Source organism: Numenius arquata, chromosome 17 (genome assembly GCF_964106895.1).
Source record: "Numenius arquata chromosome 17, bNumArq3.hap1.1, whole genome shotgun sequence".
Classification (NCBI taxonomy): domain Eukaryota; kingdom Metazoa; phylum Chordata; class Aves; order Charadriiformes; family Scolopacidae; genus Numenius; species Numenius arquata.
This window is the reverse complement of record NC_133592.1, coordinates 1,129,045-1,155,406: the sequence shown is the minus strand read 5'-3', so window position 1 is coordinate 1,155,406 and position 26,362 is coordinate 1,129,045. Positions and strand designations below refer to the sequence as shown.

The 26,362-nt window shown below is 43.4% G+C and overlaps 1 protein-coding gene across 1 annotated transcript; it reads right to left on the bottom strand.

Annotated features, from left to right (window-relative positions):
• Window positions 1–953: 953 nt before the first annotated feature.
• GNA13 (G protein subunit alpha 13) lies at window positions 954–26,011 on the bottom strand. Its single transcript, XM_074159939.1, has 4 exons — window positions 25,675–26,011; window positions 23,541–23,767; window positions 7,246–7,296; window positions 954–2,580 (listed from the first exon to the last, which is right to left on the bottom strand). Exons 1-4 carry the CDS (start codon window positions 25,955–25,957, stop codon window positions 2,008–2,010), a joined length of 1,134 nt encoding a protein of 377 aa, XP_074016040.1. The 5' UTR covers window positions 25,958–26,011; the 3' UTR covers window positions 954–2,007.
• Between the last annotated feature and the right edge of the window lie 351 nt (window positions 26,012–26,362).

Genomic DNA, 26,362 nt, shown 5'->3' with positions numbered 1-26,362 from the left:
GAGGTCTCCAGTTCATCATCCCTCTTGAACTGCTGACATATGACCCGAAGGCATCAAACCAGAAGTAATCATATCCACACCCAGTAAGGAGGCAAGATCTACATTAAGTATCGCCATCTAAAGATTATATTAATCCTCCTGACATCAGCTGCACCCAGACTTTGTTTAGATCGCGCACTGTGACTTCTCCCAAGCTCTTCTCAGAATTATTTCCTCCCACAATAGTGCCTTATCGCAGAAATCGCAGACTAATCTATGACTACTCATTGGATGATATAAAAAAATAGAGGTCTTTCAAAGCACCTAACTAAATAAAAATATACTATTCCCCTTGTACTGTCAGGAGAACGAGGTACAAAGATGTTAATACAAGTTACAATCACAGTAAGTAAAAGGCCAAGTTCAGAAGCCAGGCAGCTTTTCCTATGTTCTCGCAGGGACACTGCTCCAAGCTGCGGGAATATTATGGCACACCGCTTCCCACGGGTGCGGTATGGTAACAAAAATTCATTTAAGTATTGGCCAGCACCACGATCCACAGGAATTGGCCGGTTCCATGGGGCAAAGTGACAAGCTGAACTGCCTACGTGACACTACAGCCTGGGGGAAACTCAGTAGCGGCACTGCTCTTTAAAACACAAGCCTGCTCTCCTTCTGCAGCACAGTGAGTGGTGTATGAGGATTTCTGGGCAACAAGTATTTTTTATTATTTTTTTTAATCACATGGCAACGGTAACAACCTCCCCTAAAAAAAAAAAATATAAAAATGAAACTGCAATGGAACTTTTGGTAAAATATTCTTCGTCACAAGCAGCACTGAAGTGTGCTGTGTAACGTATTCGGCTCAAGTACACTTAGGATTGCTAGACCCGATTGGAAAGTCTCAAAGAACCTCATCAGCTGAAGCACGTTCTGCTGCGAGATGCTCTTTTTTTTTTTTCTTTTTTTTTTTTCCCCAGAAGGAAACATTCATCTTCACGGTGTCAGCTACACAAGGCCTCTGCTGGGAACACGTATGCTCACATAAGGCCACTGAAAATACGGTAGGAGGAGAGAACACAAGGAGGCACTTAGGTTTGCGAGTACTTCCATCCGTCACCAAACGCTCACTGCTCAAGATGAGACACACTGTAAGAAGTCATGAAGAAAGTCAAAATAAACCAGTGCTCTATTCAAGCGCTTCAAGAACAGGTAAGGTACCTACACGTAACATTTGGTTAGTGAAGATAAGAAATCCAAGCTTAGCTTGCTCCCCCTTCCCACATGAGAATTTGAGAGGACCATTATCATCGTGCTCTGTGCTTTGCCAGGCTCCAAGAGGTACATACAACGCCAGAGTGAAACCGTGTGTGGTGCCATTCGCCAATTCCTCCTCTCTAGACGTCTGCCTGCGTCAGTACTTCCTGCAGACACCTCCGAGGCTCCCAATCTCAGCATTTTTAAAGCATCTCCTTGGCAAACCCCACGCAAAGATTTCTATTAAAGCAGGAAGTACATTACGCCCAGGAATCCTACCTTCAAACCAATGATTCCAGCACGGGATTTATGGGATTTCTAACCAACAAAAGACCTGAGAAATCCTAAGTCAGCTACGGTGTCACAGTCTTCGGAATGAAGTTAGACGTGAAAAGTTTCTCCCCCCCTTAAATTACTGCCACAGTCTAATAATTGCAACAATTTCACTGAAGTTTGGACTTGGAATTCTGAAGGTGGAATGAATTTTCTAGGATAACATACACATTCTTAACACGTCAAATTTATCACTTTACAGGTAACTTAGACATAGGTCTGCTATAAAATTACAACTTGAGTGAACTTGAAGCTACACTGGAAGAGATTAAGCCTGAATTTCTGCAGAAATTGGCAATAATGTGTTCAGCAGCAGCTTTTAGCCACATATCAAGAAGTCTGACAGGATCTGGATTTCTCTACTCCTGCTGTAAACTTCTAGTTAAAAATAAAAACAACACACAAAAGGTACTCAAAATAAAAATGTCTTTTTGCACGTCACTGTAACATAAGCTGCTTGAGGTTGTCATGCAGGATGGTATCCTTGACATCACGGAAAACTAGCCGGATGTTTTCTGTGTTAATAGCAGTGGTGAAGTGGTGGTAGAGGGGCTTCTGCTGCTGGTCCCGGCGTTTAGTACGAAAACAATCCACCAGGAATTTTTGGACATCTGTTAAGCAGTGGGGATCCCCTTCAAACTCTGGAAAATAGTCTTTGATGCTCACTTTTTGTACTTTTTCCTCAAGCAAGTCCGTCTTATTTAAGAAGAGAATGATTGAGACGTTGCTGAAAACCCGGTTATTGACTATTGTTTCAAAAATGTTCAGGGATTCCGTAAGGCGATTCGTTTGCCGATCCTCCATGAGCACTTGGTCAAATTCACTCGAGGAAACAAGGAAGAGTATCGATGTGACACTGTCGAAGCACTCGAACCAGCGTTTCCGTTCTGACCTTTGGCCACCTACATCAACCATTTTGAAAGGAACATTTTTTATTTCAAAGTCGTACTCGTGAATCCCTTTTGTGGGCCTTCGTGCCAGCAGTATATCTTGCTGTGAGGGAAGATAATCCTAGAAAAAAAATAAAGGAGAGTTTGCTGATTAGGATACAAGTCACAGGCACCGGTGATCACAGCTGATTTGCAATCGAGAGAAAAGCCTGCAGAGGAAGAGCACAAGGCTTTGAATAAACATACACATTTCTGTAGATTTATATGCTAACACTGAAGCATTTGGAACATTCTAGAGTCCAAAGCCAGAAACACACCCAATATTAAACCAAAATCTGTACCCCAGAGAACCGAAGCTTTCCATTTGCCATGAACAACCCGAGCGCTGCGCCGTTGGCTCCTCCTGTCAGTTACCCTCCTTCTGGGTTGCTTTATGCTTCATTCATCCTCACCCCACAAAGCTGGGAAACACGCTGGCTGCCAACACCGCAATGCAGCAAATCGGGGCTAAAACAGGTTTCTCAAATCAGTAACCACAGGAATAGCCCACTTTAACTCTGGGCACTCAGTTCCTGCCATGGACTGCACCACTGCTTCCAGGAAAAAGAGCTGCTCCACTAAGTAACTTAAGGCAATCAATTATGCCAGAAAAGCAAAACCTAAGCAACTTGCTGTGTTTGTGCCATGGGCCTTTTGCACCCAGCTGTATCAGTCCAAAAAGTCACTTCTATTAGCCGTGCCCCACCTGTGAGCTCACACAGCCTGGCTTTGTCCAAAAGAGACTGTGAAATTAGGAAAATAGGAGAAGAAACAGCAGCCAAGGGCAGCAGCCTCCTCTCAGCAGTACAGCCTGGGGGGCACCCGAGACAGCTCTACCCTCAAGCTCCCCAGCCCGCCTTTTTTCCTAGAATTAAACAGGCAGGATAAAGGAGGGGTTTTTTTACTATTTTTTTGACAGTTACACGAACAGTCATCATCAACGGATGCAGATGCTAACAGGAAGAGGAATTCTTATTAGTCAGCTTTCAACAGCATGAAATTCAAGACTCGTATTGGGGATTTCTTCATTCTTAGAATTACACTTTTGCATACGGTCCAAGGCTTCCTGCTATTTCAGAAGTGCATTGTAACAGCCGGCTGACGCTGAAGTTTACAGCTTTGTTCTTCACTTGTTACAGAAACTCTTCCTTACATTTTTCTAGCATTTCTCACAACTTCAGAGAGTGACTTAGGTTTCAGAGCTGGAATTTTAGTCTCCTCTTAGTGCATGATTTATGCTCTTCCTCTGACGGTGCCAGTTACTGGACTTGGAGCTTTTTATAAAGATGTGTAAGACCATGGTCCAGAAAGTCTAATTCAACTAATAAGCTGGGGTGGGGGGAACAAACACGCAACTACAAGGCAATTCACATACTAGTAATTCCAAGTTTAAGGGAGTTGGGGAAGTTTGATCCACAGCCTTCAAGAAAGCAATTTTAAAAATCATGAAGTGAGCGTAATGTTCCAAAAACCCAAGGATCTCTCTGCTTTCCTGTGTAAGCTCAAAAGTGAAACTAGCTGGAGAGAGGCTGTTTTGTCTGAACTCTGTCCCCAGGCTGTCTATGACTAAGGCACCGCATTTATGGTGGCAGGAATTACAAAGCAGCTCTGGAAGCCCAGGCTCCCCACCCTGCCCTTTTTTTGCTGTGGTGCTGTTACACATCCAAACCCCACACCAAAATCCGCAGGAGCTGAGCTGCTGAAGCAGCGCCAAGTTCTCTCCAAACTGAGCAACAGACATGGGCTTCCACCCCCTGGTCTGACTAAAAGAAACAACTTAAAGAGAAAAAACTTATTTCCCTTTGATGTGTTAAATTTATCTTGGGTCTTTTCTACCAAAAATTGTTGGAGAGGGAGAACAATCAGACGAACAGAGCAATGACTGTACCAAATGTCACTGGGCGCGTGTGAAGGGGGTTGGAGTAAAGCTGACAACATTTAGGCAAGAGGGTGTCGCATGTTCAGCCCTCATTCCATCTTTCAAACAGGAACATATAATCTTTTGTTATTCAGGAAGCTAGTCTCAAGTTCTCAGGAAAGCTCAGGAGTGGTGGCAATTCTTCAAGTAAACAAATAAAATCAATTAATATGATAGGCAAAGCCATATACACTTTCAATATTGAATCGAGAGCACCAAGCAATCCGTCCCAGGAGTTGGCCTGTGCTGTTTATTTGGTAAAGCTTTCAAGAACTAGGAGCTTATCCCTAGAATTCCTGACAAATTCCCTCTCGAGTATCATTACTCATTTCAAATTCCTTCCACACTGGCAACCACAAATAAAATCCTTTCAAGTACTTTCAAGTTCTACATGCACAGAAGACCTACCATGTTTTATACCAGATAATGGCTCTTCTAATGCAAGAGTCTGCAAACAAGTGCGCTGGATGTCAAGCGCTCGGTACAGAGCTGGCATCTGCCACGGGACACCAAATACAACAACTCCTAAGAAACCTCACAGTATCTTAGTTATCTTTTAGAATGATGATTATGTTTTCTCCCTTGTCCCCAGACCCTGGGGATACCAGCAGCTTGTCACTACAACAATTCTGAACCAGCCCCTTTCTCACTGTTGATCCCCTTCTCCATATCCGAAGAGCGCAGCATCAGGCAAGTATTTTCCTTGGAAGGCAGGCACCAAGTATTATTATCTAAATCCTTTCCATTTGTCATCATTGCCAACCGGTACTTTTCCTGCAAGCGTCCCCAGGCACGCTCTCCTTTTCTATGCTTCACCCAGTCTTCCATGTTGATTGTTTTCTTTTTTACCTTCTTCCTTTTTTGTTGTTATTGTTGTTGTTTCATTGTTGTTGTTTAGTGTTGGGGTTTTTTGGGGGGGAGGTTTGTTGGGTTTTTTTGTTTTATTTTCTCTTCCCGAGGATACATACTGATACTGACTCAGAACAGGTGCTTTCTCCCTGAATTGTCTCCTTCCTCATTCACTACAGTCTGTTTTCTTCTAAAGGATTTGGTTTGGTTATCAGGTAGCTCTTTCGGCTATCACATCGCTCTCTGCCTACTTAAAAGTAGAGTTTATGGCAGGAATAACATCCAACACATAAACAATCCAATCACAACATGGAAAGCAATGTCTCTCTACAAGATATTTTGAATACATACAGTCTGCACCAGCAGCTGAAATAAAAACAAACAGTCACAAGGAATCCAGCCGATCCCATGTGTATATGGAAGCCAGCTACTCCTATTTTGCTGACCTGATTAAATCTGAACATTAAGTTCTTTTCCCTACACGCTGTTATCACCAGGTCCCTTCTGGCAAGAGGCACACGAGCACCCTTTCGGCAAGAGGCACGTGAATCGCAGCTCTAGCTGTTCATAAGCATAAATTGCCTATTGCAGCCAGCCCAGCTGCATCAGATAACAGATAAGAACAGTAAAATACTTATATTAATACAGTTTGGGGAAATAATCATTAGACAAATCTTGCATATAGATAAGAATAAACCAGAACAACCCATCAAATCTTTCACTCAGTAACAGAATTTGGCGAGCACTTTTTCCACAAAGGCTGAACGTTTTCTATGGCCGCAGACCTTGAGGCGTCCCCTCTGTATCTCCACACCATTCGGCCCAACTTTAAACTGGAAAAGCTGTAATTCAGAGCTCAGCGTTCCCACAGCAACATCGATATCTACAATAAGTGTGTGCATATAAAAAGATAAGTAGTCACTAGTGACTTCAAGTTTCATGCTTTAATGAGAGAATGGACCAAGGTTTCCAAACAAAGAATTTTGAAAAGAAGCTGCAAAAAATCTTTACCCAAATGTGCACAAATCGGGGGGGCGGGGGGGAGGACAACCCCAAACCTTTGAAACGAATGCGGCACTGGACTCAAAGGCCATGAGAAATCCACCCTTAGCAGAAGGTTTAGCAGTTCGTTAAAGTGAGTGCAGGTCTCCTATTGCCTCAAAACCAAACCAAAATTCAGCGAGGGAGCACTGGTGCGCTCAAGCAAGCGATCTGGGCAGCGCACACATTCTCACCAGTGCTCCAGGTAGAGAAATGGCCATTCAAAGCAGAAAAATAGTCCAGCTTAATATTAAATTTTTATCTGTTGAAAAGAAAAATGAAATTAAGCCTGATGTAGCAGGATTCAATTGAAGTGGTTTGGATTCCTTCAGCATTTGTTAGCCATCGGCTGGAAATGACCATGGAGAAACTGCCTCCCCACGGAGTCAAAGCTCTTATCCCATTCTAAAGGCAGTTTTTCCACATGCCATTTCTGCAACACACAACTGTCAAGCATGGGCATACAATGTCATTATTCAAGCAGTAATCAACATTTCAGTCAAAAAGCATTCTACAGAAGTTTCAGCTTTTTCCCCGGAGAAAACACATTTTATTCTGCACCAAGTTTGTTTATTTTAAAGTAGACACTACAGAAAGGTACCACTGTCCCGGGCACTGATTTAACTCAGTGTTCCTAACTGGGTATGTAAAACCAAAACCAGCCATTTTTGTTTAAGTGTTACTTTATCAGCCTTCTGACTGGAGAAGCATTTGTAACTTGCTTTTTGTTCAATTTCTACAGAAGTTTTATTTGCAGAAAGTCTCTTGGCCCTTGCATTGCCCTCTGGTTTTGACCTGTCAGTGATGAACTGCCGAGATAATGAGACAGTCAAAGTTAACTGAAGTTACTTGAGTAGACACTAATTACATTTCATCTGTTTAAAACCCAGAAATCACAAAGACTACTTCAAATTCAAAATTGAAAAAAAATGAACTTACTTGTTCTCCAAGTTTATCCAAGTTGTCCAAGAAATACTTTACAGATTCCCCCTAAAAACAAAGCAAACGGTTATTTAAACAAGTGGCACACTTGATCTCAACAGTTTACATTCTGAAGTCCAGTTAATTTACTGCAACAGATTTAAGAGTTGTAAGCTTTAATGACTACCAATTTTTAAGCAGCCATCCTAAGAACACAGCTGATGTTTTATTTTTAGGCCAGTTAATATTTAAGCTTAAAAGCATAGGTAGGCCCATTTATAATAGTTCAATTCTTAGGAAGTTTGCTAAATAAATCCTACAGTGTTATCAACAGGGAGCATCAGCAAAGCAACCACACCTTCGTTATGAAAAAATACATTCAATTATTCTGAGTCTTTGAAGAGGCCGCACATAGAGGCGTTCCAGTACAGAGTAACTTCATTTCTAACTGCATGGCCATCCAGTCCCGTTCGCACAGGTACCTCCCCTGAGCACAGCACACGACTCGCAGAACAGAAGATGAGAAACCACACCAGACGAAGCATTTTACTAAAGCTTCCTCTCAGAGAAGGACAGAGAAGGACGAGGAATCCTTACTCCGGGAGCAAGGAACAGAGCTCTGCACGGAATCACACCCACTGGACAGGTTCTCTTCCGGATTCAAGCCACCACTGCCCTTACAAACAGTAACTGCAGCTTTTAACCCCTCCGGTAATGGGGAACTAAAGATTTTTTATTGTAAGCCTGATGTACAGTCTGCTCTCCAGAGCTCTGTCAGGGTGCTGGGATTAAGCAAGAACTCTTACAGGGATGGTGCTGGACCTGAGCTCAGTTGCAATAGGTAACACAGTGACTGAATTTATTGCAAAGTAAAGTAGTACCTTTAGGATGCCCAGCATCATGACAGAAGCAGACACCTGCTTCCTTTTGAAAGCTCTTGGTTACCAAGCTGCAACTTATTTACTTTATAGTAAATACAGAAAAGAAGCCATCTGTGTTTTAACTCCGCAGATAGAAGAGCAAGAATTCTGACTGAATTTTCTTGGTGAGAAACTGAAGAAGTGTCCAAGGCCGGAGTGACAACATCCACCCCAGAGAAGTGAACTGGGACAGGAGTCACACCCTGACAATGACTTCCCCTCCCTTGAATTCAAAGTCTGCAAACTTATCTAGGAAGAGCATCAAACCTCAATATTAAACTGTGTCACCTAAGCAGCAGTAAAGTGGGGTAAATAACAGTCCCAAAAGGGTTCTGGCAGACACAGAAGCCGGGTACCTTCGCAAGTTTTCCAGCTACTGAAAAAAGTTACATAATACAAGCAGATACCGCACCTTTAAGTGTGCAATTTCAACATCAACGCTTAATTAGGCAAGACCTGGACTCTGGTTAAAACATGCCTTGTGCTCGACACACCTGCAGGGAAGGAGTCCAACACAGCTCTACTACCTTATTCTGCCTTCTATCTGAGCTAACTACCAGTTCTCTCTGGTGTGACAAACGGCAGCAGTAACACTGGCCACTTTCGAGCCTGGTGGCACGTGGCAGCAATGGCTTGCAACGACAGCAGTATTTTACACCTACGTCTTTTTCAGCACTTCAGAAATCCATTCCAGCCTCAGTCCTGCAAGGAAAGTGTGTGGGGAAGAGCACTCCTGTTTCACAGAAAATAAAAATACACAACCTCGATGCACAAATCCATCAAGCTTCCCAAGCAGGAGTAACAGGAACAGAATTCAGGCCTTCCAAGTACTAAGACCACTGTCTGTAGCTGAGTGTTAAGACAAAATAAAGTTTATGGTCAGACTTAATTTCTTTCTTAGGTCCTCATAGGAGCTGGCAACCCTCCCTCCCTCCCAGGACTACGTACTAATCAGCCAGATTTCAGGTTCATTAAGAGGAGGTATTTATCACAGAATACCTGGGCCTCAGAGGCTGTAAGTACACGCGTGCGTGTGTGTGTGTGTGCAGGTATGCACAGTGTATCTTAATCTCAGCCAGCTCTTTTTTATCCTACTTACGGCAAACCTACTCTCTAAAGAAGCATTAACTCCACAGTACCGGAATGCGTGAATTATTACCTCTCCTCTTAAGTCCCGGGGCTCAGTGGATCGAGCAGTTGGAGCAGATGAGTAAGCCCCAGCCTGTAAAGGTCACAAAACACCCCCAGAAGCAGCTTGGAAAAAGAGGGGATTCCCTGAAAACACGAATGTGAAATACAGCGTCCTGCAGCAACGGCGATGCTCTAGAGCCACACAGCCAAGGGGAAGGGAACTGCCAGAGAGCACCCCGAGAAGAATCCTTGGCTTTCCAGGAGAATCACAGCCAATGGCAGACAAACGTCAAGGTGGCCATTTTGAAACTCAAGAGAATAAACTCTAAAAGCAATCAGTTACAAGCATAATACAGTTGTTAAAGCAGTGACACAGCAGTTTTCCTCCTCCACATCTTAGGCTCAGTCACTGGGTTCTTCCCTCAGGAAATCTATTCAGACAATTAATCCGACACACCGAGCAAATGCTACCAACATAGAACCACAGAACGTGACCCAACTCTGTATTTAAGCATAAAACTTTTATCGATTTGCATGGCATCAAGAACTTAAAACAGCTTCATATTCATCAGCTGTTCTTCCATCACGTTCCAGACACCCCTCCGTATCATACAGCTACAAGCCAGTGCCCTCACTAGTTGTACTTTTCTATCTGACCTGGACATCTTCATATTAAGAGGCCAAGCTCTGCTACCTACAGACACTCTGGAAGAGCAAACTACCACAACTAACAGATTGTTATCAGAATGCGCTACTGGGGAACTGAACAGTTTTGACCCATTTTAAACAAGCTTCAAAAAGGCGGCATTACAAAGCCGCCAAGCACGACCTCTGATCCCTTTCCAAAGGGGGAAACATATGTATTTTATGCAATAATGAGGAGAAATCTACTGAAAACCCCACCACACGATAACCAAGAAAATCCTGAATGCCAGCAATTGTTAAAACTGAATAAGAAAATCATCTATTCACAACCCCGTAATGAGAGCAGCTCCAAAGACAGCTTCTGCGTTAGGCTGCTTTTTCTTGCTATTAGATACAGAACGAGGTCTTGCTCTGTAGATCGATGGCAGTGCCTATATTTAGATGGCTGTATTCAACAGACAGTTGTCGCATTCTAGAATTTCCCTTCAGACCAACTGTAAACTCTCTGGTTTACCCGAGATGGCTAGAAAAAAGAAACTGGGCTTCCCCCCTCTGCCCCACTAACTCCAGCACGGCTCACCACGTCCAGCCCCTGCCACGTGGCTCTTGCAGGCACCATGTCACAAAGGGGCCATGCCAAGGACAAAAATCAATAGAAGACTGAGAAACAGTAGGATCTGACCCCATTAAAAAACTCTATACTTCCCCATTACACTCCCTGTTGTCTTCACACCCATGTTCTGTGAGCACATAGGATGGAAATTTAAATTAAAGAGCTAGTTAAAAAAATATAGTGATGTGAAGGTCTTAAATTAGCCACATGTGAACTTTTTTAAAATACAGGTGAACCCTTTAAGGTAATTCTTACAGTTGAGCAGTTCTGAACTGCGAACTTGTGAAGCGTGGTTGAAGGTTACCAGTGACCTGTTCCCCTGCAGGAACCATCGAGCCTTACTCGTCCACCGCTCGCTTCCTCCTACTGAACTTAACCACAGGCCAAGGATGACAACAGAAGTGACAAATGAGCTCATTTCTCATAAGCACATTGACATACTGCCATAAAGCAAACTTCTTGAGCACACCCCAACACAACAGAATGAACGGCCTACACATTAGCTTCAAAGATCTTCCAGCGTTAGGTGACCGCGCTTTCGCTCTTTTAATACAGTATTCAAGTAAATTCTATCAGAATATCAGATTTTAAGCAATCGCTTTGCTTGTAGAAGATGCTCTTTTTTGTTCAAATGGGAGTACACGCAACTCAGCTGCAGCCCTTCAGCCTCCTCCCAATTCAGAAATGCATGTAAACCACAGGAAGTTGACTGTTAAATAACTTTATTCATAACTGTCAAGTATTCCATTTTCAGAAAGGTTTGATTCAAACCAGCTTGTGTGTACTCCAGCTCCTGCAGTCTTGTGATCCTTACCAAAAAAAAAAAAAGCCAAACCACGTTCATTTCATCGTGAACACACAAGTGATTTACAAGGAAATACAACTAAATCATATTCTTATCAAGGCACTTGATGTCAGAACAGCTCCCCTTACAAGGCTGCATTTATTTCAATTGGTCTTTCTCACGCCTGTACAACGACACACACAGAGTTTCATGTAAGGCAGGATCACAGCACGTATGGGACATTTACCTACAGGACATCAGCGCATTGCAGCTGCTCCTGTGGTCTCCTGAAGTAAACCAGAACAGTTATCTTTTATAAACAAAACATGGCACAGAGAAAGATTACTGTCTAGAATGTCGCTAGTGAGTGCCTAAAGCAAAGTAACCACAAAAATATTTTGGGGGAGGAAAAAAAAAAAAGCCCACATGAAATAGACAGCAGCTGAACACGTCTCTTAAACCCAGGAAGTGGCACCAATTTATTTGGTTTCCATGAAAACAATGTCAGCAATCTAAATATGATTTGTTGAAACTTTAGCATAGCCAAATGGCTTCTGAGCTGTTCTGGGGAACACAGATGCTACATTTTTTCCAATAGCCATCACTTAAAAAAAAAAGGAGAGAGAAAGCATCAAATAAAGATTTAGTCATCACAAGGTTTAAAGAAAGAAACGTACAATTTATCAAACTATCTACCTTTGGCTGCAAGTTCAGTGGAACATACTGAACTGACAAGACTTTTTAAGTATCCGAAAAAAATAAATCTGATATTTAAAAAAAAAAGGAGATATAACTTAGTAACTCTAGATCAGAATTATAGGAACCACCATTTTTCTCTTCCTGACTTTACTTGAATTTCTGTGAAAAGAGAAACAAAGATTTCCTATTTTATTTAATAAAAAAAGCCACAAAAACACAAACAAAACCAAACACATAAAAAGCTTTTTAAATGTCAAGTTTAGATTAAGAAGAGGTAATTACAATGTTTTTAGGCTGGCACATACTTGCCTCAATTGACATGCAAACCAAACCGTACCCAACATGGAAAAAGCAGCTTGAAGCAAGAAAGACGATGCAGGAATAACCAGAGCCTTAAAATTCTGCACCTTACCCCACCCTCATAATCCTTACAGTGCACCCTTCAGGAGGTACAGGGTTTTTCGTTAGAGGTTTAGTCCAGATAAATCCATGTCTGAGGACTTTGGCAAAGAATCCAGAGAAAAGACTCTCTAACCTTTATTTTCTTGACACCCCACCCCACGCTGATTCAAAAGAAGGCTGACTGCAAATCAATAATGCTGCTTCTGGAGTTTCACCAGACGTCTTCTGCAATTTCAGTAATAAGCACAGAGACAGTTAATGGAGAAACGTTTTAGTCAAATCAATGCAGATTTCCTAGTGGGAGAGGTATTGGAGAGCACTACAACCTCCTCCCCGTCCACCCAAACCGGGGATGGCCATAACATTACACAGAAGAGGCAGACGATCCAGATGCCACGTTTCTGCCGTGAATGCACCTAGCCCTAATTAGATTACCTCAAATCTACAATTGTCTTAATTGTTAGACCAGTAGAGACATTGAATGGGTTTGGTTTGGTTTCTTTTACTGGCCTCAGGCTTGGAAGTAAATAAAATAATCTTGGTTCCTTCACAGCGTTCAGGTTTCTACAAATTAACTTCTCTCACCAGTCACTCCTCCCAGTGCTTTCTAACATCCAGTAACTCCTTTTCAGTAGGGCTGCTAAAGGAGTTCAGGGAAAAGCGGGGAAGTAAGCAACAGTGTATTTACTTACCAAACTGCAACTCTGGGTCAAAATATTTGAAAGTGCTAACATAAAACACATTTCCTGGAGAGAAGTATGTTTCCTTTCTCTAAGTGTTAATTATGGCCAAAGTTCTGTTAAAACCAGCATAAACTGCAGTCCCGCCAAAACAAAGCAGTCCCCATTCATGCCCACGGGAGCACTACTGGAGCGTGAGACTAATCCCTCCCTCCCCACCACGGGAGCGCAAACTGCTTTAAAATGGCACTGCGTTAATGGAAGCATGAATGGACCAGCCTTAAGGGCTAAAGCACAGATACCCTATGTCAAGATCTGATATTTCAGGATCTCCTGCTTTCTTTCTCTCCAGCTGAACCATTTAAACAGTCATTTTACATCTGATCTCTCATTTCCAAAGAGAAAATGTAAGTACGTTGGGATTAACTGCCACTTCTTTGTAAGACTGCGGGGTTTCTGCCACAGGCTCCATTTGCTTATTCAGGAGGACCAAATAATCCTGTTCTGCACCAAAGCACGTCACGAGTGCGTCACAGCTCATCCCACCCCAGAGAGCACCACCCTAGTTCCTCTTTTCGACACTTCCTGGTGCAGCTCCAGTTGTATTTGACTTTTTTCAAAGCAATCAGAACAGCATCACGCGGTGTAGAAGTGAAACCTGTCTCGCCTTCGGTAGCACAAGCTGACTATCTGTCCTAAAAAAAGAGGAAAGCTGAAATCCTGACTCATAGAATTAATCTTTTGTAAAATCTTTTGGTAGTAGAGCGGAATTTGTACTCAGAACAGCGCCATCACGTTGGGTGGAGGGTGCTCAACAGCATGAAGCCACAAAAGCGCCAAGGAAGGAGCCGCACTAAGTTTATTTCATGACTGACATTTTTATCTTGCATAATGGCGTTAACAAAGAAGGTGAAGGGGTTTAAGGAGGGGTTTAACCCAATAATATCCCTTTAATCTATTATCCCCTATTTACCGTGTAATCCAATTAATCCATAATTCTCAAAATGTGGATAACAAATGGAGGGAGACAGAACATGCCAACCTGAGCTCTTCCACAGCGTCTGCTGCGGCTGCCGTACCCCAAGAGGAGAGATAAGCCAAGACACCCCCAAATTATTCTGGAAATAAATAAATAAAGCTCCAATATCAGCTTTTTCTCCTTCTTGCACTGAATTCAGTTTCTGCACTAACCTTCCAAGTGCCTCATTCACTCACACAATTCAGACTCGGATTTTCTCCCACCAGTAGAGCATTTCCACTGCTTCAAATATAACACACTATCCCAATTAACCAAATGAAGACATGCTCAAGCACTAAGCAGAACTTAATCTGCACACTAGTATACCAGAGAGCAAACTGTTCCAGTTTGGAATTACTTTCCTAAGAGGGAAGAAATCCAATCTCATTTTATTTCGCTAGGTAACCCTCCTGTCTCCCGAAGAAGGGATGTGATTGCCAGCTTCTTAACAGAACTTGCTTAAAAAAATGAAAATTCACTACAGCTTTCAGGCCTGAAAGAGTATTCCATCAAAGCCTACTGAACTACCATTTCTTCCACGCAAGGCACTGTTACCATACTTCCAGCTAATTCTGAAGGCTACTTGCAAACCAGGATGTGCCACAGTCTATAAACAGCAGAGAATTTTAAGAAACTGCATAGCTTTGAGTTGTATGAAGGGATATTCTGTTTGTTCAACTCAAAAGAAAAACCCAAAAGTCTGCTGAGACTCTTACCCACAATTAAACACCCTAGGAATACACAGCATTTATCCTGGCCTGTCATTTTCCTTAGGATCACCAATGCTTCCAGAGAGGAAGCAAACTCAAGCCTACTGCAGCCCCTGCTGAGATCAGAGCCAGGTGCAGAAATGCTGTAAAGGGCAGAAGGGACATGACACAGGCAGAACCAGAGCATCTGATGAAGATGCTTCTGTTTGCCAGAACCGAAATTGATCCATGAAAGCAAATCAGGACATGCTGTTCACAAGGTCAGGTGCACTTTCCTTCCTTCTTCAAAGATCTTTTTCCTCTCTCCCTCAGCAAGTATTTACAATCCAAACTCCTCTTCCAGAAAGTTTACTTTAGGAAAGACTCCAAGACTTTGTAAAAGGTTTTCAAATTTCATTGATGAAACAAACCTCCCAAGTCACGGCACACACAGACCTAGAAGTCATCTGAAAACATGCACTGCCCAAGACGAAAGAGCCACCTCCCCATTGCTATTTACACTCTGGGAAGCATCTCTATAAACTTCAGATGTTTTGCACACAAAAACAGACTGGAACCAGACTGTAAACATTTGCTCTTTCAGTGCACTGACCCACTGGCTCCATGACTTCATGTGTTTGCAACTCCAACTGCATTTAACCTAACGCTGAAGCAGTAGTGAGTCTGCAAATCTGCCATCCATCATTTAGAGCTCTACTTGCTTCCAAGCTGTGCGAGACTGGTGAGGGCTCCCAAAAACACGACAAATATTTGGCCTGCAGAAACATATCAGCACTAAAACTGGCCATACTGAACTTTAAGATGCTTGAAAAGCCTACTATTGTGTACTCTGTAAACTAAATCACAACATTTCAACAGTAGAACCCTAAGCTAGACACCGTGCAGTGAAGTATCTCTAGGATTCGGGTTTAAAGCACATTTGCCTCCTATTTCAGCCTCCTGAGAAATCCAGATGACCACAGGCTTTTTAGTTCCTTCCTCTGCCTCAATTAGCAGAGTCCATTTCAGTTAAGTTCTGGTATTTCTGTTTGCAAACAGTGACATGCTAATACATCAGCTCTCTTTACAAGCTGTCGGAGGAGATTCAGTGATAATTTACTACAGCTTGTGAAAGATCTACATGTATCAGTAGATGAGTATTAGTGTTCTTAAAAATGAGTAAAAATTGTGTCTAAAGCAAAGTAACTGTAAAGTACAAAAGACTCCTGATAGGGCAGCGATATCCAAGAGGCTGCAAACATTTCAGACCACACGTAGAATTTCATACTAGAAATTAACTAAAACTGGAGAGACTAGAAATCGATTGCTAAAGCACCAACGCAACTGTTTAAGATATCATAAATAAAGGCTACATCTTCCAGAGCAATACAAATCACCAGTTGGTATCTGCTATGCTCCATCAGCACCACCAGCAACACAGCTCACTGTTCTGCAAAAGGGCAGGCTCTACACCTTCTCAACTGATTTGTGGTAAATTTAGAGACTTAAAAAGAAAAAAAAAAAAAAAGGTGTGTAGACACAATGTTGGTAGGGACATTGTCTTGCTTTCTATATGAAACACTAGTACAGTTACTCTATTGGTTTTCTTACGTAGTAAAGTCAGCAGCACTTACGTTTTCTCACATTTTCTTAAGCAACTTCCTCAGCTACCACATGCAGAAGTTTCCTACCACTTCACTGGTTCTGCAGAAGAGCTACAGCGTGAACACAGAACATTTACATAGGAAATTTATTGACTTAAACTTCATCATGGACTGAAGTTTAGGTCAATAAAGACAAGCCAAGACAATCATCCAAACACAACCTGAGTGCAATACGTGCTCAGTGAGAACAGACTCAACCAGCCTCCGAGGCTGAACTCTTGTTACAGTAAACTCAAATTAGGGAACAGCAGCACGAACCAACACTGCCCCTGGCACTGCACCTTAATCCTAAAGGATCCCATATTTACATATGAAAAAGATCACTCCATATTCTTTGCCTCGGGTGCAAAATTAATTTCACCCATATAGATGGAAGATCACAGCTGCATTCACACCACATGTTTTCCCAGCACGGAGATTCGCTGACAGCTATGAATACTTGGACTTTGTAGTGTAGGTTTGGCTTATATTTAGTAAGTCATTTCTGACGGGACAGAGAACAATATACCCATTAATATAGCCATTGCTACATTTAAGTTCCAGGAAGTAGCTTAATGAGACAGTGCTACAGGTACTGACGTGTAGTGTCTTGCAGGTTGGTAGCCAGCAAGGACACGGGCTCTGAATGAGCGTTTGCACCCAGGTCTCAGGCTGTGAGCAGCAGAAGCAGCGAAAGCTCATCTGACACTTGCACCAATTTCAAACAATCTGCTGAGAACAGGTTCTCGCATTCAAGACGTGTGAAAGGCTGAGAAAGTCTCTTCCTCTGAACTCTTTAGAGGCTGCTGGCATGCACAGCACATTCAGAAGGGTGCTTATATTTCACCTTTATTTCATCAAGGCTCAGTTACAGGAATTCAAATTTTTGCAAAAAGTAGCCTTTTAGCCTTCTGCAACAAAACATTTAGGAAACTAAGGCACACGATGAGCAACATGACGTAGCTTGTCCAAGACAGAGTGTGTAAGAACACATTGCTCTGCTCCCACACCGTACTGTGAAAGTCTGCATTTTAAAAGCCATGGTTGCCCATATAGAGATATCTGGAACAAGTCTGAATTAAGAATTCCATCCTCAGAGGCTGCAATGAAACCACACGGGAAAGATAGACTTGTGCAAGCTAAGGGTAGCGCAGAAGGCCTCCCAAAAGTCACTGGTGTTCTTGGCTGGGAGATACCTCGGCATCCTGCTGTCCGGCACCTGTGCTGGGATAACATGTCCACATAAGACAGCTCCCATTAAAAGACCCCTCAATCCAGAGCCACATCTGTGCTTAAAAATAATCATAATAAAAAAGAAAAATATAAAAAAGAGAAACAGTAACATTCAGAAAAAATTACAGCAAAGAAAAACCAGTAAAACCAGACCAAAACTTCGGTAAAACCAGACCAGCCTGCACTGCAGCAGCAGTCGGCAATACAAGACCACTGCTCTCCAAACACTCCAGTATTTTACTGCTAACAAGAAAAATCAGCAGGCAGGAAAGGAAGACTGGTGGAAAGGGAAGAAGGCAGTCCCAGAAACAGCCTCTCAAGGCACAGTGACTCACAGGGGCTGAAACACAAATCCTAATCCCAATCTGAAAAATGATAAAAATTGGCACTTTCTGTTAAATTAGTATAAAAGTTCACTCAGCTCAATTAAAATATTACAGTCAACTCCCATTACCAAAGCACTAGAACACACATTGAAAGGTTTCTGGCCACAAACCAAGAACAAAGAAACTCAACCCTTCTTATTGCTTGACTCTAGTCTTAATCTCTATATGGAGTCTATTAATGCTGGCTTTGTATTATCTTGTCATTGGGGCAGGAAAAAAAGCAAATCCTCAAGTGAGTCTTTTCTAAGAATCTGAATGACTAATTTTTAAGTATAAATTTGTGAAGCACTTTTCTTTCCATAGTTATAGCAATAATCTTTGATAAATCCTTTTCATATAAAGACCAAAAGATGGCAAGTAGCTCTAACCTTTGCAAGGGCTTTAAGGAGTCATGCTCACTGTACACATGCCATGCTGTCTTGATGTTTGGCAGACCTATTGATTGAGGAAAGAGGGAAAAAGAGGTCGTATTTCAACACATACAAAGCAGCAGCTTTTTGCTTTTCCCCACAAAAACTTAAGCAACATTCACTGTAACTACAACACTGTATTCAAATGAAGTTTAGTTATATGATTAAGTGCCCAAATAGTCAATGCATGTGTTTACAGAAACACTGGGTGATTGTGTCTCATATCCGTAATGAAGAAGATTCTTCTATCAGCCTGAGGAACTCTCTACTGACAATTTATGCACTCCAGCATGTCCCAATAGAAGCATCATCTACACCTTTCAAGCAGAATCAGAGCAGAAGAACCTAATGCCCAATCCCAGAACCAAGAGGAGACCCGTGAGAGGGCAAAGACACCTCTACCCCCACCTGAAGGGTGTGGGGAGGCTGCAGAGGATGAACACTGGGAGGAAGATCAATACATTAGAGAGGGCACAAGCTGTCAAAAGGCTTCTGAAATTCAGTGTCACAAATATGACGCAGATGCTTTTAATTAACAACAGATAAGATACTCTTCTTCCAGGTTCTGTGCTTGTGACTTCAGTGAGACGCTGAAGGACTGACCTCCCAACTGTTTCATAAGATGGGTGTCCAGAATCGAGAAAGAGGAAGACCTCAACATCTGGCAACCCAGTCTGGCCTCAAACATCACTGACCTCTGCAGGATCCCTCCTCTATCAATCAAGCACAGCTGGAGGACATGTTGCCTATGCAGTTGAAGGGATGGTAAACTTCGCTAATACTTTGCAGTGGCCATTTGAGGACTCATTATTTCCCATAGAGCTAATTTAATGTTCTTGTGGGTACAACAGCCCCATCAATATTGAGAGACAGAAACCAGAAAAGCCCAACCAGAATAAGGTAAAATACAATCTTCCAGTAAGCCAAACATCACTGCAGAAACACTAGTCTGCAACAGAAAAAAATGCTACAGAAGCTGCAGCAAAACTAGCAGGAGAACTTCAAGCTGAACACGCCTTTTCCTGTCTTCTATAATCTGATCTAGCACTTGCAGACATGTCACAGAAGTAAACAGGATCCAGAGGTAAATGCACATCCAATCATCCTTACTGTATGCTCTGCCCCTGCACTTCTATGCAAATGCCGGCAGAATAAAGCCTCAGCACTGCCCCTGCGCCATGCAGGCTCAGGGCATGAAAAAAACCAACAACATTCGGTGTAATTTGCAAGTAGGGCAAAAAGTATCAATGTAAAGATCAACAATTACGGGTAACAAACATCCAAACCCACCCAAAGTCATCTGTAACAAGAACAAACCTTTAACACACTCAAAGCTTATCACACATCGGAGCAACTGGGCTCTCACCCCACTTTTCCATTCTTGTAGAATTAGAAAACTCCTGGAGATCGCTTCAAAACACTTCTCTGTCAACAACTCACAGCAAATTCAAGAAACAGGAGCTCACAGGAACGGAACTGCAGTGAGGGGCTGTGTACAACGCAGTCTTGCTCAGAAGAGCCTTCCTCGGTGTTACCAGAGAGGCAGCACCAGCGCTCCACGCTCCTCGGCTGCCGGGGCCTCAGGGCAAGTCTGAAGGAGAAGAGCAAACCTTCCCCACCACCCATCCAACAGCTGGCGAGTATAAACCCAGATTTTAGGAAATGCCCAGTTAAATCGGCTCGCGTGTTGCAGAATGAAGATAACGGCTATGTTTATCCGAGTCATTTCAGGAGATTTTTACCGGAAATCAACTTGCAACGAGAAATCTGAAATGTTAATTAGGTGTCAGAAAGTGTTAGGCGGATCCAGACTCTGTAACTAACCCGTGTCAGCCACCAGAACAGAGCCTGCAGGAGAAATAACCTCAGCAGACGAAGAGAGAAAGCTTGAGGATGACCAGAAACCGAAGCGTAAGTTAGAGGAACTGACTAAGCTATAGAGCCAACCGTGTTAGTGGAACTACCACCCCAATGACTTCAGCTTGTAATAAAATTTGAGGGATTATAATATTAACCACCCGAGAAGTATTGAAGCAACACATACTGTACTAAGCTGCAATTAGGTCTTGCCAGTTTTAAAGCACTACACAAGCGTGAGCTAATGAATTTTCATAAACACTGTTATTAGTGGCCAGAAGGCTCCTATTTTTACACCAAGGAAAATAAATCAGAATGACTATCCCCATGACCACGTAAGGTAACAAAATAAGGAAGGACAGTGAACTAGGCATGGAAACGGTGATTTCTAATTCCATTAAAATACAACCAAGTTCTGGTTTTTCCCCTCTCGCGCTGGTATAAAAAGGCCTCATTGTTTCTTGGGGCTCCCAGCATCATCTCTGGCAGTGTAAGTGGAAGATGATGGAGAAAAACATAAAAAGCAAGAACAGCTTGATGATCTCTCACAAATGTACAAAAATCTCACTACATTTCTCACAAATCAAGTTTTAACCACATACATGCAGAAACTTGAATCTTAAACCCTCTTTTCTCTGTACTTCCTACCTGTCCAAGCCGCAAATGGCTTCTAGAACCACACACTTTCTTCCTTTCCTGCAGAATTTCTATGTATATTTGACATTTTTCTCCCCGTAGCCATCACTCTGCTCTTCACTCACTCACTTCTACCTTTGCCCCAAAGTGTCCCTTTCCCATGACACACACCACTTTCCCAGCGTTCCTGCCTGTGCTCTCTTAACATGGACCACGTTTCTCAGTGCAGCATCAAACTCGGCCCAGTGAGGAAAGGTAGAACTCGTTCAGTCTGAAAAGAAGTTAAGAGCATACACAGACAGAAAATACTCTTCCACCATGCTCAGTGCCCGGACTTTACACTTCTTTTAATGCCACTTTCCGCCCCTCTCCTACTCCTCTAACCATTGCCGATATCTCTCCTTTCGTTACATTTTTTGCCACAAGCAGCTGAACTGGAAATAAACCAGTATTTTTCTCTTATTCCCCATTCTACAATACTGACAATTTTCAGCCTTGAATCCTTACTTCGAGAGTCAGTACTTGACACGACTGAACTGCCGGCATCTCTTCTCTCTTCCAACTTCCCCCTGCTCTGCCTCCTGACTCGGGTGCGTCTGTCACTCCCTCCTTAACGCTCTGTGTCATCCTTCCACGTTCCAGCACGTGTCTCAACTCTCTGAACACCCTTCTACAAAGCCCGTCAGCAACTACGGCAAAAATCCATACTGCTTTCAGGAGTTCTCTGCCATTCTACCGCCCACATGGAGCTCTGTCATACCTTAAACTGGAACCTTACTGGGTTAGAAGGGAGACTTCACACTTGGCCAGCGCTGATCACACAGTTTGCACTCAATACAATGACATCATTCAGCTGCTTTTTTTTTTCATGTTTATAACTTGGCATAAATATCTCAGGCCAAGATTTTGAAAGTATTTAGGAAATAAAGCAATGGAAGTATAAATAAAGCAGTTACCTTACTTTCAAAAATTAGCATTAGGACAGTACTCAACTATTAAGAGCACTTAAACACATATTCTTGAGTTCTGCCTAAAACACAACATGATCCATCTATACTTTTGCAGAGAACATTACACAGATTTAGGGATTTCCAAAAGAAAGCAATAGGTTTTTTTCTGTCGGATTCAGAAGAACACATTTTCAAATCCTACTCAAAGTGAAACTCAGCACATGCTTCAGTTATGGAAAGAACCTACTTCTCAGAGACTCAAGAATAGCAACAGCTCCCTTTTCCTTTGGTACTTTGCTTGAAGTCACTAAACATCCCTAATCAAAGACAGACCAATTTTATTTAACGAATTTTAAAACTGATCGCTCCAGCACAGCAATTACGTCACTAGAAGTCACATCTGCACCAGAAGAGGACCTTGACTATAGCACAGCAATTACCCTTTCATGATGACTTTGAAGGCAAAATCCAAGGAGCAATAGGTCTCATTAGAAACATATTTCCATAGGTCAGAGCCAGGCTGGGCAGGCGATAGGCTACTCAGGCACCTGCCCATTCTGCAATCTCTAGAAGACATCCCATGATCAGGGCAATACATATTTATAGCGTATTTACACAGCCTATTTAAGCCAGAGTATGATTACACAACCATTCATAATAGCTCAACAGGAGACATCATCAGCTATTGTTCAGATTCACACCAACACAAAGGTTATTTTTAAGACACAAAAACACAAAGCCACTTAGGTTTAAGAGACCTACAAGAACAGATTTAATCTATTTTAAGGTTCTCAACCCCCACCCCTACAAAACCCTATGCCACTGGCATTTACTATAAAAATCTATGAACCAATAAACAACAAATTTAACTTAAATTCTTCATTTCCTTTTGCGGCATTTGCATGGAAATGGAGCAAAGGGACTTTAGCTGTCACGGACAGTTAAAGCTCCAGCTCAAGAATCAAGATATGTTTCATTTTCCTTTCCAATCCCACTACTGAATTGTATACCCCATCTCAGCCCCACTATTAAATTGTATACTCCAGCTGAGAACTTCAATACAACAAAAATCTCATTACATGAGTATTAACACAGACATTCAAAATTAAACAGGAAGTATACAGAGGGAATGTTTGCTAGATTGCTCAAATTGGAATAGAGAAGGGAGTGGTTTTTAAATTCTTCTCATTAACCCATGCATATCTTTTCTGAAAAAAATCACATTACCATTAACTCTTCCTTCATTGCAAACCATTTTTTTGTTCTGTTTTCTATTTTTAAGTCAATGCACTAGCTACCAAAGGGTGGAAATAATCATATGGTAAAAACACTACACAGGCACCAGCTTTGTTATGAGACGTAAAAGCCCTCTACACCTCAGCTTTCTCACATATGAAATGAGGACAATTATGTCAGAAGCTCTTTATTACTTTTGTTTTTCTAAAAAGTGGGGGAAGGAGCCAAATGCATCTGTTTGCAATACCACAGTGTAAGGGTCTGCCATTCAGAAATGCTTAAGATCCAGACGGAGGCCACTTGATCAGTGTTTTACGGAAACGTAACACAGGAAAAAGAACCATGCACACTAAATTAAAAACACGGAAACACAAATCTTACCAGCTGGAATTCTCTGCGCCTGTCGTATGCGTGCTGGATCCCACTATCCGCCCAAAGAGCTCTTATGGCTGGAAGGTACTGCAAAAAAACTGCCGTCTCCACCATGCCTTGTGCCACCGTCACCGACCGGGTATCAAAAGCCATCATCGTATCTCCATTGCTCTGGTTGGCAGGATCTCCCCAAGGGATATGAAGTTTCTCTCTGGCATCTACGAGGACTCTCACACCTTTAACAACAAGAAAGAGCATCGCAATTAGAGTTTCTCAGCATCTACTATTTCACTAGCCTACAAATCTGTGAAGGTTCAAACAATGAACTCACTCTGTGCAGCCAAAGCTCAATAGAACTATCCACCCAGTAGGAGATCAGAAAGTTTCTGACAAATTGACTCAAAGCACTACATTTTCAGGTAATATCAAAACTAGATATTTGCTATCAGAAAAGCATGGCCATGATCAACAGTATAATATCCATAGCATAAGTTTAACTCCTGAAAAAGTGCTATTTTTAATTACTAAATCCCCAATCTGTGCTACCAAAGAAACTGTTTCAGAGATATTTATACTTCCCTCTGAACCAGAGCCATTCTACAGTCGTTAAATTTACCTGGCACAAGTACAAATGAACTATGTTTAAAAGCTTTTTCAGAATGTTAAACCATCTGACAGCGTATTTTAAGCTTCCCTAGTCTTTGCATTCTTATGAACTTTGTATCTAGTAATATCTAATTGTAGAGAGTTACCACTGCCTTTAACGTTTTCAAATATAAGAAGACAACACTTAATAAAAACATGGCACTTTCTACGAAGCATGTTTTTACTGCTTAAGTGCAGGAGGTGGTGTATCACCTTCCCTGCACTTTTTGTTGTTGTTTTGGTAAAGAGCCTCTGGGACAAACAGAGTATTTAAAGTTGTCTTATAGATGACTTTAAAAAAAAAATAATGCACTGATACTGATAATGAAATGCAGGGAAATTAATCCTAGTACTAAATTTACCAGTGAAAAAATAAAAACAAAAAAGAAAATTCCAGATAGAATAAGCAACTGCAAAGGCATGGGAGGAGGTATAAGGAACTAAGATGTAGCAACAAATAACTGTATAATAACATACTTATTTCATGCCAAAGTATTTTTTCAAGCTTCCTTCTCTTTCAATACTTTTCTATCTGTCAAAAGCCATGACTGCAGGAAAGCAGCTTCCAAACCAGGTCTGCAGTTCCTATGTGTATACTCTCACGCAGTAGGAAGTACCTTACTTTGTGCATGGACCAGGTTCTAGTTTATTAATAATCTCGTGATTTCTATTGCCTTGCTATTTATAGTTTTTCCAAGCTTGATTCATAAACAGTTTTGTAAAACTATTATCTTTAAGAATCACTGGACCTTAGCCCCCTTCAAGAGCAGGGCTGAGGTCTGACAACACTTTGCTGTTTTGAGAAACTTAGTTAAGACTTTGTCCAGCTATCCAGTCCAAAGCGAAAATCTGACGAGCGATTTAGATAAGAGAAACTAAACGAGGATGACAGCAGTGAAATCAAGAGCCTGCTCCTAAACCATGCATGGAGGTTTTGGCAACGCATCTATTAAAAGTGGCTCTGCGCGCGGGTTTCTGTTAGTTGATGTATCAGCCTATTTTCCAGCACGATGGCAACGTTTCCTCCACCGCAACGAAATGCGGAGAGCGCTTCCTCCTCGGGGACAGGACACGTCTCATCCTCACGCACTTTCAGGTGCATCTTCCCCCCCATCCATTACCGCTAATTACCACCGCCGCATTATCAGGAAACGGCCCAAGGTCGGGACGGGACGGACCGAAGTCGCTGCTCTCAGGGCGGGCGCTGAAGCCGCCCTCCGCAGCACGGCGGGCCGCGCCCGGGCCAGCGCCCGTCCCGGCGGGGCTGACACCCCGCGGGGCTGCTCCCCGGCCGCCGTCGCTCGCCCTCGGCGGGAGGAAGGGTGAGGAGCCCGAAAGGCAGGCGGGAGGAGGCACCGACCCCGGAGCCCTCCCAGTCCCGAGGAACCCGCCGCTCTCCCCTAAGGGCGCCAACCCCCCACCCCGGCCGGGCCGGGCCCCCGCAGGCCGCCGGGCCGGTGCCTCCCGGGGCGGGCCGGCCCCGCCGCCGCTCACCCACCCTTGATCACGTTGCTGTAGATGGTGGCGCGGAACTCCTCGCGGGCCGCCCGGTCCCAGTCCTGCCCGTGGATGATCCGCATCTGCTTGAGGAAGGTGGACTTGCCGCTCTCCCCCGCGCCCAGCAGCAGGATCTTGACGAGGCGCTTCACGTACGTCTTCTCGCGGTTGAGGCACTTGTCGATCTCTTTGGACTTGCGCTGCTGCTCGGCCTCGCCGCTGGTGAGCAGGCAGCCGGGGAAGCAGCCCGACAGCACGGAGCGGGACGGCAGGAAGTCCGCCATCTTAGCGAGCACTGCCAGCGAGGGGAGCGGCCGCCCGGCCCGGCCCGCACCAGCCCGCTCTCTGCCCGCGCATGCGCGCCCGGACACGTGACTCACTCCCCGCCCAGCCTCACACGCCCGCGTCACGTGACGCGCCCAGTCCTTCCCCCCCAGTCTCCGCGTCCCAGCCCCGGTCGGGGGGGGTGGGGTGGCGGGATGGGGAGTCACGTGACAGCGGCTCGTGCCCGCCCTCGGCGCGAGCCCCGCCCACCAGCGGCGCCTCACAGGAAATGGCGGGAGGAGGCGGCAGGCGGTCGTGGCCCCGGCCCCGGTCCCGGTCCCGGCACCAGCGGGGTAGAGGCGGCAACCGGGCCCGGAGCGAAGCGTGAGGGGACAAACGAGGCCCAGGCTCAGCCATCCCGGCGG

Coding starts and splice junctions, on each gene's coding strand:
- GNA13 (XM_074159939.1), bottom strand. CDS start 25,957: ATGGCGGACTTCCTGCCGTCCCGCTCCGTGCTGTCGGGCTGCTTCCCC. Junction 23,768..25,674: donor CTACAGCAACGTGATCAAGG/GTGGGTGAGCGG, acceptor TTGTTGTTAAAG/GTGTGAGAGTCCTCGTAGAT. Junction 7,297..23,540: donor GGCGCAGAGAATTCCAGCTG/GTAAGATTTGTG, acceptor CTTTGTTTTTAG/GGGGAATCTGTAAAGTATTT.